This window comes from Temnothorax americanus, unplaced genomic scaffold (genome assembly GCF_048541705.1).
Source record: "Temnothorax americanus isolate GAGA-0224 unplaced genomic scaffold, ASM4854170v1 Scaffold10, whole genome shotgun sequence".
Lineage (NCBI taxonomy): Eukaryota > Metazoa > Arthropoda > Insecta > Hymenoptera > Formicidae > Temnothorax > Temnothorax americanus.
Genome location: NW_027509231.1, coordinates 4,816,148 through 4,831,495, shown reverse-complemented (window position 1 = coordinate 4,831,495; position 15,348 = coordinate 4,816,148). Strand labels below are relative to the sequence as shown.

The following is a 15,348-nucleotide window of genomic DNA, read 5'->3' as shown; positions in this document are numbered from 1 at the left end:
TTGGATTAGCGGCGACAATATACCGGTGCATGAATCTCGGTTTAACTCGTACAATTGCTCGTACACGCGCTCGCGCATCCCACAGATTCCTCGGTCCTAATGATTTAAATCGGGCATGAATCAACGCGGACGCGCACAGAATTCCGACCGAAAATAATTCGTGCGCGCGGCTACGAGCTGGTCGAAGGGGGGGAGGGGAGGAGAGATGTAAGAATGGTCGCGGAATTAAGCCGCGTATACATATGTATGCCTTCAGCATATATCGGTATATATTCCTCGCGGAACGAAAGCCGGCGATAAATCTCGTGTCCGCGAGATATAAGGCAGGCATAAATAAAGGCGCGCAAAATAACTGGCATTTTTAACCCGATGGTTTTCCCCCTCCCCCCCCCCCCCGCGAGACCCCACTTGTCAGAGGGAACCCGTCCCCCTACCTGCGCGAGAAATCGCGGGATACATTGAACGGTATACGGTATATATATTATATACACCTCATCCTATACTCGATCTACTCTCGCCCATATATACGGACTACTTCTTTCTATATATCGGTGCTCTCGCATTCGATACTCACCGGCAAACATAGCCGCTGATGCGAGTAAATAAGACGATAAATTTACGCGATGGCGAATTCCTTTTCCGACCCCGATAAACATACTCGCCAATTGCCAGATATACTCATTTATCGCCGGGATAAACCCTTCGGGCGTTCGATTCCCTTAGAAATTTCAGGCCGTTGATCATGTACCGTTTTTTTTTTTTTTTTTTTTTTCATCGACGACGGATAATTTGTTACGTAATTACGTGATTTTTCATGACCATCCTTTGTTGGTATAAGAATTAACATTATTCAAGCTGCCGTTAACGATGATTGATTGCCCTGCTTGTTACTAACGAACGCTGTGAAAGTTGTCGAACGTTATACAATTATATTTAGTGTGCACTTAGACCGACTATCGATTCCTCGCTGACGCGACAGGTAACTAAATCAATTATTTAACTTTATTATCTCCTTCTCTCTCTCTCTCTCTCCGCAGACTAGGCGTCTTATTTTGAGATTATTCACGCGCGGACACGAGACAAAAGAATTGTGGCGAAATCGACAATCGATGAGATACTTGACGTCGTCCCTCGCACATTTCTCTGCCGCAAGCACTCACACGAGATCCATTGTTCAGATCTCTTCTCTTGCTGAATATTTAAATTGCTCATTTTTAAGGTACATCGATTTAAATGCTTTCGATGCTGATCTTTACGAGAAATAAAATGCTTTCGATTTCAAGAGTGCAATTTACGATTGGTCCCATTTCATAATACTATATATATGTATTCAAATTTGATCATAAATAATTTCTGTCAGTATTCTTCTTATATATTATAACTTATCATGTATGCATATGTACAAAATTTTACGTAATGTAATATTTATTGTGATGAAATATAGAATTCAAGAGTAACTTTTAGATATATGACGAGTCTGCATTTTGCGTGTTACCCCAGTAGGAAATACTGCTGACTCAGCGAGGTCCATTAGTCGCTAGCGTTTCGAATTTTCCGACATGCCTCGGCCACTCGTCGTTATTTTCACAAACTATATGCACTTATGGCACTTAAATCATGTACATCAGACGCGACGTAGGATGTGTGCGCGAGGGATCCGCGTACTTTCTGCATGCAAACTGTAAATTTTTTAACGAGGCTGAAGTGTCAGAAATCAAATTAAGTCAACAAAAATAATGGTTTACTTCGAGAACGACGTTTAATTAAAGCCCATTAAAACGTAAATCCCTTTCTGACAAGTTATACACTGCCGTATTGCAATTACTTGAAAACTTTTAATCTTGATAAGTTTCACTTTGTGAAATGCTCCTTCAAGTTTTTCTTGATGAAACGTCAGCGTCATATTTATTGAAAAATTTTATTGATCGAAAAGAAACGCGCGTGCCGCACTGATGCATCCGATATAAGTGGAGACGTTTGTGCACAGTATACGCGCGCATATTCTTCCCAGCGACAATTCGCGTGTCACTATGATAGCGAAGCCGTTGCACTTTTACGTACGTCAACGTTCGAGATTGATGCCAATTTAACGAGATTTCAGGCAAGATGACGTCTCGCGAAGGCGAAGGCGTTTAACTGAAACGCGATACTGCACTTTTCTACGCGTATCGATCGCGAAAAAAATATTGCACTCTGAAAATAACTTTTTTTTTTGGTCGCTTTTTTATATCTGCATTTTTTTCAAACGAAAATTATGACGACGCAGTGTCGCAAAGATTTGCATTGAATACGTTACAATCGATCGACCAATCGTTAGTATATTAATAAATATCAACTGTCTTTACGCTGAATGCTTTTTGTAAGTAGAATGAATTGAGGGAGTCATGCCAATTAAAAGAAAAATTAATTTATATAAAATGACTCAACAAAAGAGTCTGAATTTTTAAGTTAATTTATTCAAGACACATAATCCACTGGATTAATTCATTTTTCTTGCAACACTGATCAATTATTCCCCCAAAAAATTATGTGCTGTAGGAACCATATGGAGATCATCCGGCAAAATATCCGACTCAATAAACGTCAGAGTGAGAGATCTCCGCGTCACGTGCCAGCGTTCAGAAGCGTTATAATTTCGACGAGCATAATTCTCCGCGAAGATATATACGAAAAGAAGATAAACGAATAAATTTTAATTTCGACAAGCCGAGAATAAGATTTTTTCTTTTTTTTTTTGGAAAGCGATAAAACATGTTACTGCAAGGTTAATTCTTATAAACTATCTTCCAACGTAGAAAATCGGGCTAAGATGATATAACGCAACGCAGGCAGGTAAAAGCTTATATAATTAACAATAATTACCTACTTAATCTTTGTTCTCTGTTTATCGTGTCGCAAACAGGCTCAGTTACAATTATAAAATCTAAAATAAAACCGGAGCGCGCAATGAAAATTAATTAATTAATTAATTAAGTCGCAGTGTTATCAAGCGTGAAAGAATTAACTACACCGGGCGGCATTCGATTAATTAACTTTTTAACTGAATCACAATTTGTGGGTGACGAAACGAAGTTTAACTAACGACAGCCTACAGCCTACAGCACCCCGTCCCGGTCCGGTGTCTGACCATTTTTGCACGCGATCCCTTTACTACTTCGAGACTTGTTACTGCGAAGAGAATGACGCCGAGATTGCTCTACCGTCACGTCGCCTCTCTCTCTCTCGCGCCTCCCGTGATCGCGCGGCAATTTTAATTAGAGGATTTGGAGGATTTTAATTAAGGCGGCGGTTTTCCTGGCGGCGAAAACGTGTGCTTTATATACGAACGTCGAAATTCCGCTCGGCGTCATGCCGAGTCTCGGCGCGCTCTTACGAGCCGCCGTCTCGTCGTCGTCGTCGTCGTCGTCGTCACGCAGTGTTACATCATCGAAAACAACGCGAAAACGTAGTATAGTTATATTTCCTACCCGCCAACGCGAGGAAAACGTGAGCGTAACAAATTATATCGTAGCGAAATTTACGACTGGAGCTGCGAGCTCGTCAGGGATTCGACTTCTCCGTTTTCAACGGCAGCGTACAGAGAGATGCTGGAGTGGAAAATTGTAAGGGAAAAGACATAAGTGTCGACTCCGATTTTGACTGTTTTGAAAATATTAATTTAAATTAATATTTTCACATTGCAATTATTTTTTTAACAATGTGAAAAAATTAATAGTACATTTGGAAAATTTAAATACATTTGTATTTGTACAAATATATTTATTTTGTCGTCGCAATTAATTCACCAATTTATTTCTGATGTCTATAAACGCGCTTGCATTTTATACGCAAATATTGCATGCTTTCTCGTTTTTTTTTTTTTTTTTTTTTTTTCATTATTCAGAATGTCCATTTTTAATAAACAACTCTTGCCAATCTTCCACTCTATAGAATTCTACTAGGAATAATGCATGACTCGAATTTTCAATGTGACACTTCGAGGCAAATTCCAAAACTGAGAAAACCGATTTTCTTTCAAACGTGAGAATCGCGATTCGCCGTTTTCAGTTTATTTTCGATTTTATCGTTTGCCTGGACGCACCTGGAGTGCTTACGAAAGAAACATATGTTTTCCGCAAGAGTTAAACGCGGAAACGTGACTCCGCTTAAAGCCACGGGCTCCAACCAGTCACGTTCAACATTTCGTCGTTGTCATGCGAGTACCGCTCCGGCTCCTTACACCGGGCCAAACAACGCTTCAAACACTTGCTCGATCCCTCGCCGCCTCATCTCTCGGATCTCTCCCGGTGTAACCCTAAATCCGTCTACACGGTACACAACAATCTATCACGGCATACGTATACCAAGTGATCGTAACGTACCATATGACGCGGCTGCTTCCGAGTTTGACAAACTATCGCGAGTCCTCCTCCGCGTGCAGTCCTTCCGCGATACCAGACGTTCTAGGACCACCGTGCACTGACTCTCTTCTTCGATCAGCAGCGTGCTCCACCACCCCAGTGTCATCCAAGCAACAACCCCCGGGATCAAGACTCAACCCTCACACGGCGCAACGTGACACGATCGCGCGTGCACGCTTCTCGCTCTTCTCTATCCCGGATCGACCGATCCCGGTACTCAGGTGATCGATCGATCGATCGCCGGCCCACCACGATCACCCCCCGCGAGTCAACGACTGTTGTGCGCTTGGTCTCCGGCCTTCTCTCTCTCTCTCTCTCTCTCTCTCTCTCTCGCCCTCTCCCTTTTGCGCGCACTAATCATTCACCCACCACCACCACCAAGCACGGCACGACGCGACGGCGACGACGGGTGGCGACGACGACGACGACGACGTGGACGATCGCGAGGTCGGTGGCAGACTGGCACGGGGCAACGCGCGAGTCACCGTCGACGACGAGTCGAGTCGCTCTGACGAGGAGATCCTGGGGGGCCGTCAGGCTGGCAGGCGAGGAGGCGGCGGGTGAGACGCGAGGGTCCCCAGCGGAGAAAGAGGGATAGAGAGAGAGAGAAACACCAGAGAGGGAGAAAGAGAGGTCGCGGGGGCGGCGGGAGCGAACGTTCGAGAGGGGAGGAAGGGACGACGGCGTCGGCGTCGGCGTCGGTTCTTCGCCGAGGGCGTGGTCCTGGTGACGAGCGCGTTGTACCGGACTACAGAGCCAGAGACGGAGCGATTCGAGCGCTGGTCCAGATGCTGCTGATATACTGGCTCGCGGTTACCGGCGTTTTGTCATGCCGGCGAGACCGGTTTCGCGGTCTCGCGAAGGCGAGGCGCGGCAACTCCGAAAGTCCCTGTTTCGGGAAACGCGACGAGTTTGGAGCTCCAATTTTTTGCATTGATTCCACTCGACGTAGCTCGATTACGTATATAATTGTTAAATTTATCGCGGCTAACGAAAGACGTATTCGTGCACGCGATGTCGCATAATTGACATCCGGACTCTTCCCTCTCTGGATCTTAACAAAGGGAGATTCAAAGCTTAATATATCTATAGAAATAATTGGAAAAAGCTACTCTCCATTGACAATATATTCTGGATGATCTGGTATATTTTTGTCAAATATATATATATATATATATATATATATATATATATCTTCTCATGAGAAAATCGTGAAGCGTAAAAGGCAAAATGTGTGCAATGTAACTGCATAAATAATATTCTTCAAGAGTTATACGTCAGTCACAAATTAAAATTTTTAGCTTATTGATTAAATAGGTGATAAAAAAACTGAAACTGGATCTCCGAAAAATCTCCCACGCTGAGAAAAATCCATCCCATTCCGAATACGTTATTTCCCGTAGTGTCCGTTCCGGCAAGATTCTAGCGGCATAAGGCGCGCATTCGTTATCGTCGTATTCTTTATACCCGCAAAAGAAAACAGAAGCAGAGATAAAATATCGTCGTTATTCCGCGTTCTCTCTTTTTCCGTCTTCTTATAGGGAGAACATCCGTTTCTCGCCGTATATTCCTCGCCCGCCGGAGATCACCGAAACTCGCCACGTCCGTCCCGATGTTTCGGGATTTCGCGTTTTTGTTCGCGAAACAATGTTTCATTAGCGCAAACGCGTTCGTTATCATTGGACGACAAACGACACGACGACGAGGACGCCGATCGCCATTACTATTTGTCGTTTTGAAGTCGTTACACGAGCTGCGGCGAATAGAAATTAATCAGAGTCGTCGTTGGAAAATCCTTTTTCGCCGTTGTTGTTTTACCGCCGGCGGATTACATCGTCGCGCATGTCTCTCGAAAACAAAAAAGCCGGTAACCCACAAATGACAATGTTTCCCGCATGTGCATTATGTGAGTGAAAGATGGTCTCACGTGTATTATCTTGTATAAGACGCCATAAATCTTCGTGTAAAACTTAATGCTATATATATTTTAGTTCAGCATGTACAATGTTATGCATTATTGTTCAAAGGAAAAATCATGAAAATTGCTAGAACTAATTTCAATAATTAAAGCCCGCAGAAAGAAATCTCATTTTTTTTGTAAAACCGACAGACTGGCTATTATATATCGAAATAATTCTATGAGATAGTTTCTACAATTTAAATTTAAAAAAAAATCTTGATCATCAGTCGTGATCTGATCATTCATTCTTTAAACTTCGACGGCGTAAAAATCGATATTAGGTTCTGCCTAATTAGTACTCATTGTCAGTTATAGGTCGTGGAATTCTACCTTATTAACGACATCATTAGACGTGGTTTAACAAGAATCGATTTTGTAAAAGGTCCATTGATTTGCTGTATTTGCATACCGTAAATCCGATCTTGTATACCGAGTGTACGCGGGTCTGTGCGATCGATATATAGTTGCTGAGAGACGATGCAGGAAGCAGGAAGTGACAGTTGCGATCTTCTAATGCAATTGCATCACGATACAGTCTGAGTGTCGAAAGTTAGCACGCAATTAAACTTACAGTTTCGTTCTATTGTTAGATACGGGTTACGTCCAAGTAAATTATCCGGATCAATAATCTTCTGACGACGGTTTGCTCAGCGCGAATGTTACATTAACAAATTGACACTAACGATCAAAATATAAATAAAAGATAAAATAATAAAGATGGTAAAAAAAAACGTGTTAGGTTAATGTAAGACATATTAAGCTTATTGAGGTCGAAGGAATTTTCGCATTAGAGAGGCTTGGAAAGTAAGGTAAAATAAAGTAGCGAACAATATATTATGTAATTTCGAGGTAATTTTATTAACCAAGACTATCAGCATTTACTTCGATATAATAACATAACACTCTTTTTTTTTCATTTAAAAAGGAGTTTTTCTCAGTTTGGCTTTCAATAAAGTAAAAAGATAATACTAATTTTATTTAAAACAGAACTTCACAGAAAACATAGATATAAATCAACAAATGACTTTATAAGATTATAATTACGCGTTCTAATATATAAAGTATTTTTCTTTCTTATTCTTATAATACAATTTATTTCTAAGCAATAGTTTGGCACGAACTATGATGCCAGAAATAATTTCTCCAAAGGTTTCTCTTATTGCTATGTGAATGTTTAAATATCGTACTGCTCAATATTTATAAACGAAATTTGGTAGTCAATGCAGATATTAAAAATTACGAATTTAGGTTGACATTTTGACATTTAAATAAGTATGTGCGTTATATTTTCTTGGAACGGTGAAAATATAAGACTTAAATAAGAATGATAAGACTCTTTAAAGTTAAATAAAAACTTTAAATAAAACTTCTAAAATAATAATAAGTCGTTCGCACAAAAAGTAGTCGTTCGCAGACGAAGCTCCGTGTTTGAAGCGTCGTAATAAATTATTACCGGTATTATCGAGTCGGGTGCAAGGGGAGGGCAAGGAAGAACGCTTAATCCGCCGTTCAGAGCTACATTCTGTCGGCGGCAGCTCGTGAAACGCTCCGAAAAGCAGAACGTGGACCTGACCCAATTGGAACTACGTTTCGGGCGGGGAGCGCACAGTCGTAATAAAACGGCTAGGTGACATGCCTGCTGACGGTCCACGTCGGGCAAGGTTAAGCGTCGACCCTCGCTCCGAGCTTATAAATAACTACGATATTTCCCTGCTTTTCGGCTCATCTCTCTCTTTCTCTCTTTCTTCTTCCCTCTCTTCCTTACGTGGCCGCGACACCCCAGCCGAGAGAAGCTCGCGCGATCTCTTCCCGAGCGCGCGAAAGTAAGTTTCTCGATCTAATTAGGAAATGCGGTAATTGGGTCGCGCCGGGCGGGGGGCAGGGGGACAATGGAACCCGACACGAAAATCCCTTTTATCCGTCTTGAAAAATAGATCTCTGACGTGACGGGCGTAAATTTTCGGCCAAGACGCCGCCGCCGCACCGCGACAGTCTCGCGTCCTGATCCGTTCGATCATCGTAACGTCGCGAGGATGATCGTAACGCGATAATTTACGTGAGCGATAGCCGCGCGACGGTCGTGCTCGTGTGCCGTCGGGCGTGTAAGAAATATGTATAAGTACAACGTATTATGCGTACGGAATGTGAGGGAATTTTGAAATATACACTGTACCGACTTTCTGGCGGCGTTCGAGGATTTTTGGGCTGCATTCATTTGCATTCATGCGCGCGAAAAATAGGTCACGCGTTTCAGGATTAAAGCTCCGTAGTAGCTTATATAGGGCTTAATGCGCGCTCTCTCGAATGGCATTAACTCGGAAAATTTGGAGTCGCGAGCTCTAACGCGCTGCGCTGTACATACGATGGTAGGTACATTAGCCCGGCGTACGCCGTACGCGTAACACAAACGCGTGAAAATCTTTTCCCGATATATAGGGACCGTCAAAAATTCAACGAACGTCGTTCGCTCCTCTCGAGAAATGTCGGTTCGATCGTTGAAGAAATCTTCACCGCGAGCATGACGCTATATTCCCCTCGAAATGTCGCACACTTGTTTCGTATACTGCAATTTGCGAAACCGATGCAATTTCCGGCCTCGCAGGGAATCCGCGCTCATCTCGTCGCGCGAAAGCTGCAGCTCGGAAACTTATTTGTACGTGCGCATTGACGTGTGCGTGCGTTATGTACACGTAGTAATTTAACTTGCGTACAAAATTGCACAGAAATGTTAGGTTTTTGCCCGGTAAGGTTGTTCCTCTCGCAGATGGAAACGTGGCACGCCTCCCCGTAAACCGGATGTTAAGTAATGAGATCGTTAAAAGTATAAGCGACGTAAAGGCATCGAGGCGCGACGCGATGTTTCTCCGTCGCTGGGTATACATGCACGCGGGATGTTAGCTTCGATGTCGGAAACGGTTACTAAAAATACCGATAGGTTTACCCGATCGCGCCGGAAACTCACCGTTCCTTTCATGCCGAAGACGCGCCGCGTCGACGCGTCAGAATTGTCATAAAACTGCCGCGAAAATAAACGGAAACACGAAGAAATCGACGCGCCTTTTATGGAATAATATATGCAGGCTGAATGTGTGTGTGTGTGTGTGTGTGTTGAAGCTACACTTTTTAAATTATTATTTTTATTAAAGACAGCTAGCTGTATTTGCGACCGTTTTAATATTTTTTCGTAAAAAATAATTTTTTAATTAGTATATATGAATACCGTCGCTGCGAACCTCTGTTTAATCGCGAGATGGACATATCTCGGCTGCAGAGATATGCGGCTGACCCGAGACGGTTGTATCACTTGTGTCTACTGCGCCGCCCGCATCAAGTCGACATGAGTGACGATTAATCGTAGAGAACACACGAAGCTACTATTGTTATAAACAAAAACAAGATTTGGTTTATTTATTTTAGCTTATTTAGTTTAATACATTTTGATTGACTTATCTTTTGCTGATGATGGCCCGAAACTTGGGTCGAAACATACGAAGAACATTATTCTATAATGAATGAATTTTGTACACCGTTTACTTACACTTGGCACTTAATTAGCCTGCTCCTCTGCTATTCATGGATTTCCAACAGAGCCTATACATCTATTTTTTAGTTTATTTATCTTATCGTTAAAGATATCTTTGTATATCGCGGAGATTATAGTTCACCGTTTAGAAAGATGAAGAAAAGAGATGACAGGGGAATTCTTTTTACGGAAAAATTTGCTAGATTTGTTTCAATATATGTATAAATCTTTAACAATAAAAATGAGCTGAATCTCGATCTTCGTAAAAATAATAGATATATCTTTTCCGTCTTTCAAATTTTTTTTACGATTATTAATTGTCGCCGGTGCGCAGATTCGATGCGGGCGGCGCAGTAGGTAAAGCCGGTTCTGGTCAGCCGTGCGGCTTCTTCAGCCGAGATCCGTCCTTCTCGCAATCAAACGGCGGCGGTGGTTCAAAGTGGCGGCATTCAAATATGGTAAGTTAACAGCTTGAAACGAGCACGTCGGCTCGTGCTCGTGCTACCGTTTGGCGAACGGCCAGGCCGTGAAAATTCCTCAAACCGGCAAACATCCAACAATCTCTGATCGACATTCCAAGGCTGGGTGTAAATGCGCGGTGGATTTGTTGCTTGTGTTTCTAGCTTTTGCGGTCACGCGAGGACCTTCGGCTCGCTTTTCATTCAATCTCGAAGACAGCGGCTCGCTGCCGCGGGTAACCAATGTCAAATTTGGCACGAGGGCACGAAGATTACCAATCGGTCGAAATAGCGTAGTGTTGCGGCACTCATTTATACGCTTATTGCGCGAGAATTTTATAACGCGCAAAAAATGAGTCGATTAAAATGCACTCGAAAGAAAATGTATTCCACTAAAAATGGAAAAAAAAAATTTTTTTTCGAATCAATCCCTGAATTTATATGTAGATATTGTTCAGAAATTATTCGGAATTCAGAAAATATTCAGATTTGTAGGGCGATATTCATAGCTTATATTTAAGATCGTCTCAAGTTTATCTTCAAACGCTGTACGACTCGTTTTATTAGCTATAGAGTATCTGAAGATATTAAGACAATTACTTATATATAAGATTTGACTATGAATACCGACTTTTAAATCGCAGCTTTAAGCATTTTTTCTGTTAATTCTCGCGTTACGAATTAAAAACAGTTTAGATCTCTCCAATAAAAATTAAAAGATAATTTTCTTCCAGTTATACATTTCACATTTATGTATAATTGCATTTATTATACGAGATTTTTTAAAAGTTTATTCAGTGTTACGGCAAGAATAAGTGGTTAACGATAAAAAACGCGAAACACTGCGTTATTCTGCGAAAAAATCCAAGGTAGATAAATGAAAATAAAGCAATAATTTCCACTCATAAAGCGACCTGTAAAGTCCCTCTTACAGTATTCTTCGGTATTAAATTCGTTGAAGCTTTCTTATTAAAATGTAAAACGCGTTTGCTTTTCCGTGAAGCAAGTTATAAAAATAGAACGGAAAATTGTAGGTAGAAGATAAAATTTTCATACACATTATGCTACCATAGTCTTCATGGAAATTTTGCTTCATGAAAAAGAAGTGTACAACGGCATAGCAATATCAGCAAGTTTTATTAATTGTGGTTCGTGTGCTGTATAAAATTCTTTTCTAGATTTATACAAATTAAAAATAAGAATACTCAAGATGCGATCCAAGAATTTAATATAATGACAAAACATAGGGTTGCTTGCTATGTTTCCTAACATTCCAAAGCAGAAGTGTGCAATACATCTTCACAATGATTAATAATTAATTATATTTAAAAAGTAATGTCTTTATATATATATTTATATATCTATGTATATGTATATAAATAAAAATAAGTTGTGTTACATATTCTATGTTTTCCAATCGTTTTTTTAATCGTGCTCAGGGAGTAAGATTCGTGCCATAACAATGGAATAAACTTTTAAGGCTCCTGGGTACTCGTCGCAGCCATGTTGGAGGAATGTGAGAAAAAAGCGAGAAATGACACGTTGAAAATTCTTGCGTAGTATTTCCAAATAAAAAGATATTTGCTTTAAATAACACTACAGATCATTTCAGCACACTTCGAAAATACTCCGAGTTGAGGTTAAGTTTACCCCTTTCCCTTGACAGTTAAAGGCCATTGCACGTAACAAAGTTTTAGTTTTAATCGTAAGGCCGTAAGAAAATAGACCACTCACACTCGATTATTCTTCAAGCGCGAGGAGAATAATCGACTGTGCGTGGTCTATTTCCTTACGGCCTTACGATTACAACTAAAACTTTGTTACGTGCAATGGCCTTAATAAACAGCCGTAAAACGAATGTGATACGATGCAGACTTGTGCGCAGGCGCATAACTAGATTTCGTATTACATTCATTTTACGGCTGTTTATTAACTGTCAAGGGAAAGGGGGTAGACTTAACTTCAACTCGGAGTATTTTCGAAGTGTGATGAAGTGATCTGTAGTGTTATTTTAAGCAAATATCTTTTTATTTGGAAATACTACGCAAGAATTCTCAACGTGTCAATTCTCAACATTTCTCGCTTCTGACGTCACATCTCATGAGATGTCGGGAAAGAGCCCAGGAGTCTTAAGAATGTCTCGCGTGATATATGAAAGCATTAAACATACTTAATGCTTCCTACGTTTATCACGATCGTCCCTACGCTGTTCGCGTTCATCTTTGCGCTTTGTTGTTGTCGTGGTAGAGCTACTGGCGCGCTTGGCCTGTTTCAAGAACTGATCCAAACCGAAAGGATCCTCTTCGTCTTTCTCAAATTGTACCGGTCCCGATCGAGCGACTGATCTATCGACTCCGCTAAATTCCTTGTCAGGGACGAATCTGCAATAAAAAATAAGCAACAATAGCAACTTTAAATTTATAGACAATCACTCATAATCATTTATATTACCGTGAACAAAAATAGAAAGATTCTCACCTATTTGTCTTAACTAGTTTCTCCAAATCGTCTCCGTACGTGTCTTTATCGATATTCTTGCTGGGATGATAAATGTGCGAAGCGATAGAATTGCCATCTTTCCACGGCTTGTCATAGACGTTATACTCGTCATCGTGTCCGAAACCGCTGTCCATCCCTTTGTTGGTATTAAAGAGACGCTGATCGAACTGCGCCTCTCCCGAACTAGGAATGCTTTTTGCGGGTAAGCCGAGAGCGATTTGCTCGCTGATGTCGCGTTCGCGTTCGCGTTGCAAACGAGACCGTTTGTCAGGCGCGGCGCGAGCCAAGTTACGTTCGCGAGCGCGATCCTTGTGTCGCTCTTGTCTGAGTTGGTCTCTCTCGCGTGATTCTTCAGCCTTATCTGTTGAAAGAGAGAAAGCATTTATTTATCACTTGAATATTTGTCTTAATTTTCAGAAATATTCTTTTTATCTGCTGTTTATTTTGTGTGTAAACAATTGGCAATTATACAAACCTAGCGTCGCGGCAGATTTCAAGCCGGCGCGCTCTTCTCGGGCCTTTTGCGCGAGTTGCCTCAAATTATCCTCCTTCTTCTCTTTCTCCTTCTGAGCCAATTTCTTCTCTAACTGCGCGCGCATTTCGACAGCTTGACGGGCTTTTCTGTCAGCGATGTAAAGAGCTTCTGCTAGCTTGGCAAAGTTCTCGTTGATGTGAACTTGTTGCAAGCCCCGACCGTCCGCAGCAAGACGCTTGTCTAACGGGATTGTATAACCCTGAAATATAACATTGCTTTGTTTAATCCTAGGTAGAATCGAATACATTTATCGAATTATATTTAATTGTTGTCTCTCTTATGGTAGCGAGATATACGTGATGTTCAGCACGAAGTAAATATTTGCAGATACCTTTGCGTTTTTCCAATTACTTATGCACGGTGGAATTTTCCATTCTTTTTGTTCCTTCACCGTCACTTTTCTCGTGGGAGAATGCATGACAGGCGCTGGAGGAGACGGGGGTCCTCGCGGAATCTTTTTATTAATCCTGCAATCGCAAATCTTTACATTAATACATCCGGTAATTGTATCTGTTCTTTGTACGATTTCTCACGATCGTCTTACTATATTTTCGCTCTACATACTTGAATTTCGGTGGTTCCAGAGGATCTACTTGTGCCTCCACCATTCTGATAACCCTCTGCTTTGCGCCTGAATTAAATGATTGCCCTTGCTGCGACGGCGTATAACGTATATATTGAGCCGGAGCTTGTTTCTCCGCACATCTCACGGGCATGGCCGCCGCAATCTTCGATCTCGTTATCTTTTCTAACGCTTTTTTCGTCTTATCCGTGGTTTCTTCAATTTCGTCATCAACAGGTCGTTGCAAGGTAGGATCTTCCTCGTTTGTAATTTCTGATGGTAGCAAATCGCTCAACTTGCTATAGACAATCTATTAAAAAAATTAATATAGACTAAAATGCTAGTCCGAGAATATATTTGCAGAAAAATCGAAACTTACTTTATCTTTGCCATGACCTTGTCTTGCTATAAGATCATATTTTACTTTTCCTTGAGCGTCGAGTTGTATCGCCAGGGCATTGCTTGTCGATTCTTTGCCCTTCATCCCCATTCCAAGTGGATACTGCGCAACGTGAATTTCAGGGAAGGCTCCTCCATCTCCAAAGTCCTATGCAACATACACCATACTTCCAAGTACTATTGTACATACATTCCAACCGTAATCATTCGTAATTTCATAAAACACAAAAGTAATTGAATTATGCTGACAAAGAATGATTGTTTGTGCAAGTCTTTAGCAATTACTCACTTCTGGAGTGCGTGGCACCCATCCTCGTCGCTGTCCATAAGGTGGTGCGGTGACGACAGCTTTGACCAACGCTGAGACGGGCCTCTGGCGCAGTTTTTGTTCGCGTGCCTCATCCTCCCTGTCCCACACCACTTGGGTGGGGGCAGGTAACAAGCTAATTGCAGAGAAAAATGGAAAAAACTACTATTACAACTAGATAATTACTTGTTAGACACTGATTCTTAGGTTAAGATTTCTGTTTTCAAGTCAATCTCAGAGAGAGAACGTCTCGCCTTTATATTACTTAGTATTATGATAAACAGCAATGAAACGGTTTTATTAAATATACAAATATACATATAAAAGTAACAGTCCCTTACTTTGTTAAAGACATCATCGAACACGACTTCTCTGTATCAATGCACTGTAAGATCTTAGAGAAAAACTGAGAGAGTGAGAGAGAACAGAGAAAACCCCCCCTTCCCTCCCGGAGAGCGGCAAGTCCTAGGTTTTTACTGGGGACGCATTTTCCGACGCGCCGCCTGAGAAAGTGCGCATCAACTACGTCGTTTCGCTCGGTAACCGCACATGGTTTGCGTCCGTGCTAATGGTTCGTGTCCGAACTAGCCAGTTAGAGGGGATATGCTGCGGCCGCGGCGGTCGCGCTCGGCCGGCCCCGGCGCTCGCCGCTCGGCAAGCTTCGAGCGAGGAAAGAAGGACAGACATACGATTTACTGTCTCGGT

At 41.7% G+C, this 15,348-nt stretch overlaps 2 protein-coding genes across 2 annotated transcripts in view; both read right to left on the bottom strand.

Annotated features, from left to right (window-relative positions):
- Ptp36e (protein tyrosine phosphatase 36E) overlaps positions 1 to 4,915 on the bottom strand; it is a 63,984-nt gene extending 59,069 nt beyond the window's left edge. Inside the window, exon 1 of the mRNA XM_077408535.1 lies at positions 4,362 to 4,915. Coding sequence (XP_077264661.1) covers positions 4,362 to 4,364 — 3 coding nt within the window. The 5' untranslated portion in view covers positions 4,365 to 4,915. The remainder of the gene's footprint in view (positions 1 to 4,361) is intronic.
- Positions 4,916 to 11,459: 6,544 nt separating this feature from the next.
- Positions 11,460 to 15,128, bottom strand: Bx42 (Puff-specific protein Bx42). The gene is made up of 8 exons (XM_077410056.1): positions 14,985 to 15,128; positions 14,626 to 14,779; positions 14,317 to 14,484; positions 13,940 to 14,247; positions 13,707 to 13,842; positions 13,316 to 13,574; positions 12,820 to 13,201; positions 11,460 to 12,722 (listed from the first exon to the last, which is right to left on the bottom strand). The coding sequence occupies exons 1-8, from the start codon at positions 14,999 to 15,001 to the stop codon at positions 12,512 to 12,514; spliced, it is 1,635 nt and encodes a 544-aa protein (XP_077266182.1). The 5' UTR covers positions 15,002 to 15,128; the 3' UTR covers positions 11,460 to 12,511.
- Positions 15,129 to 15,348: the final 220 nt, after the last annotated feature.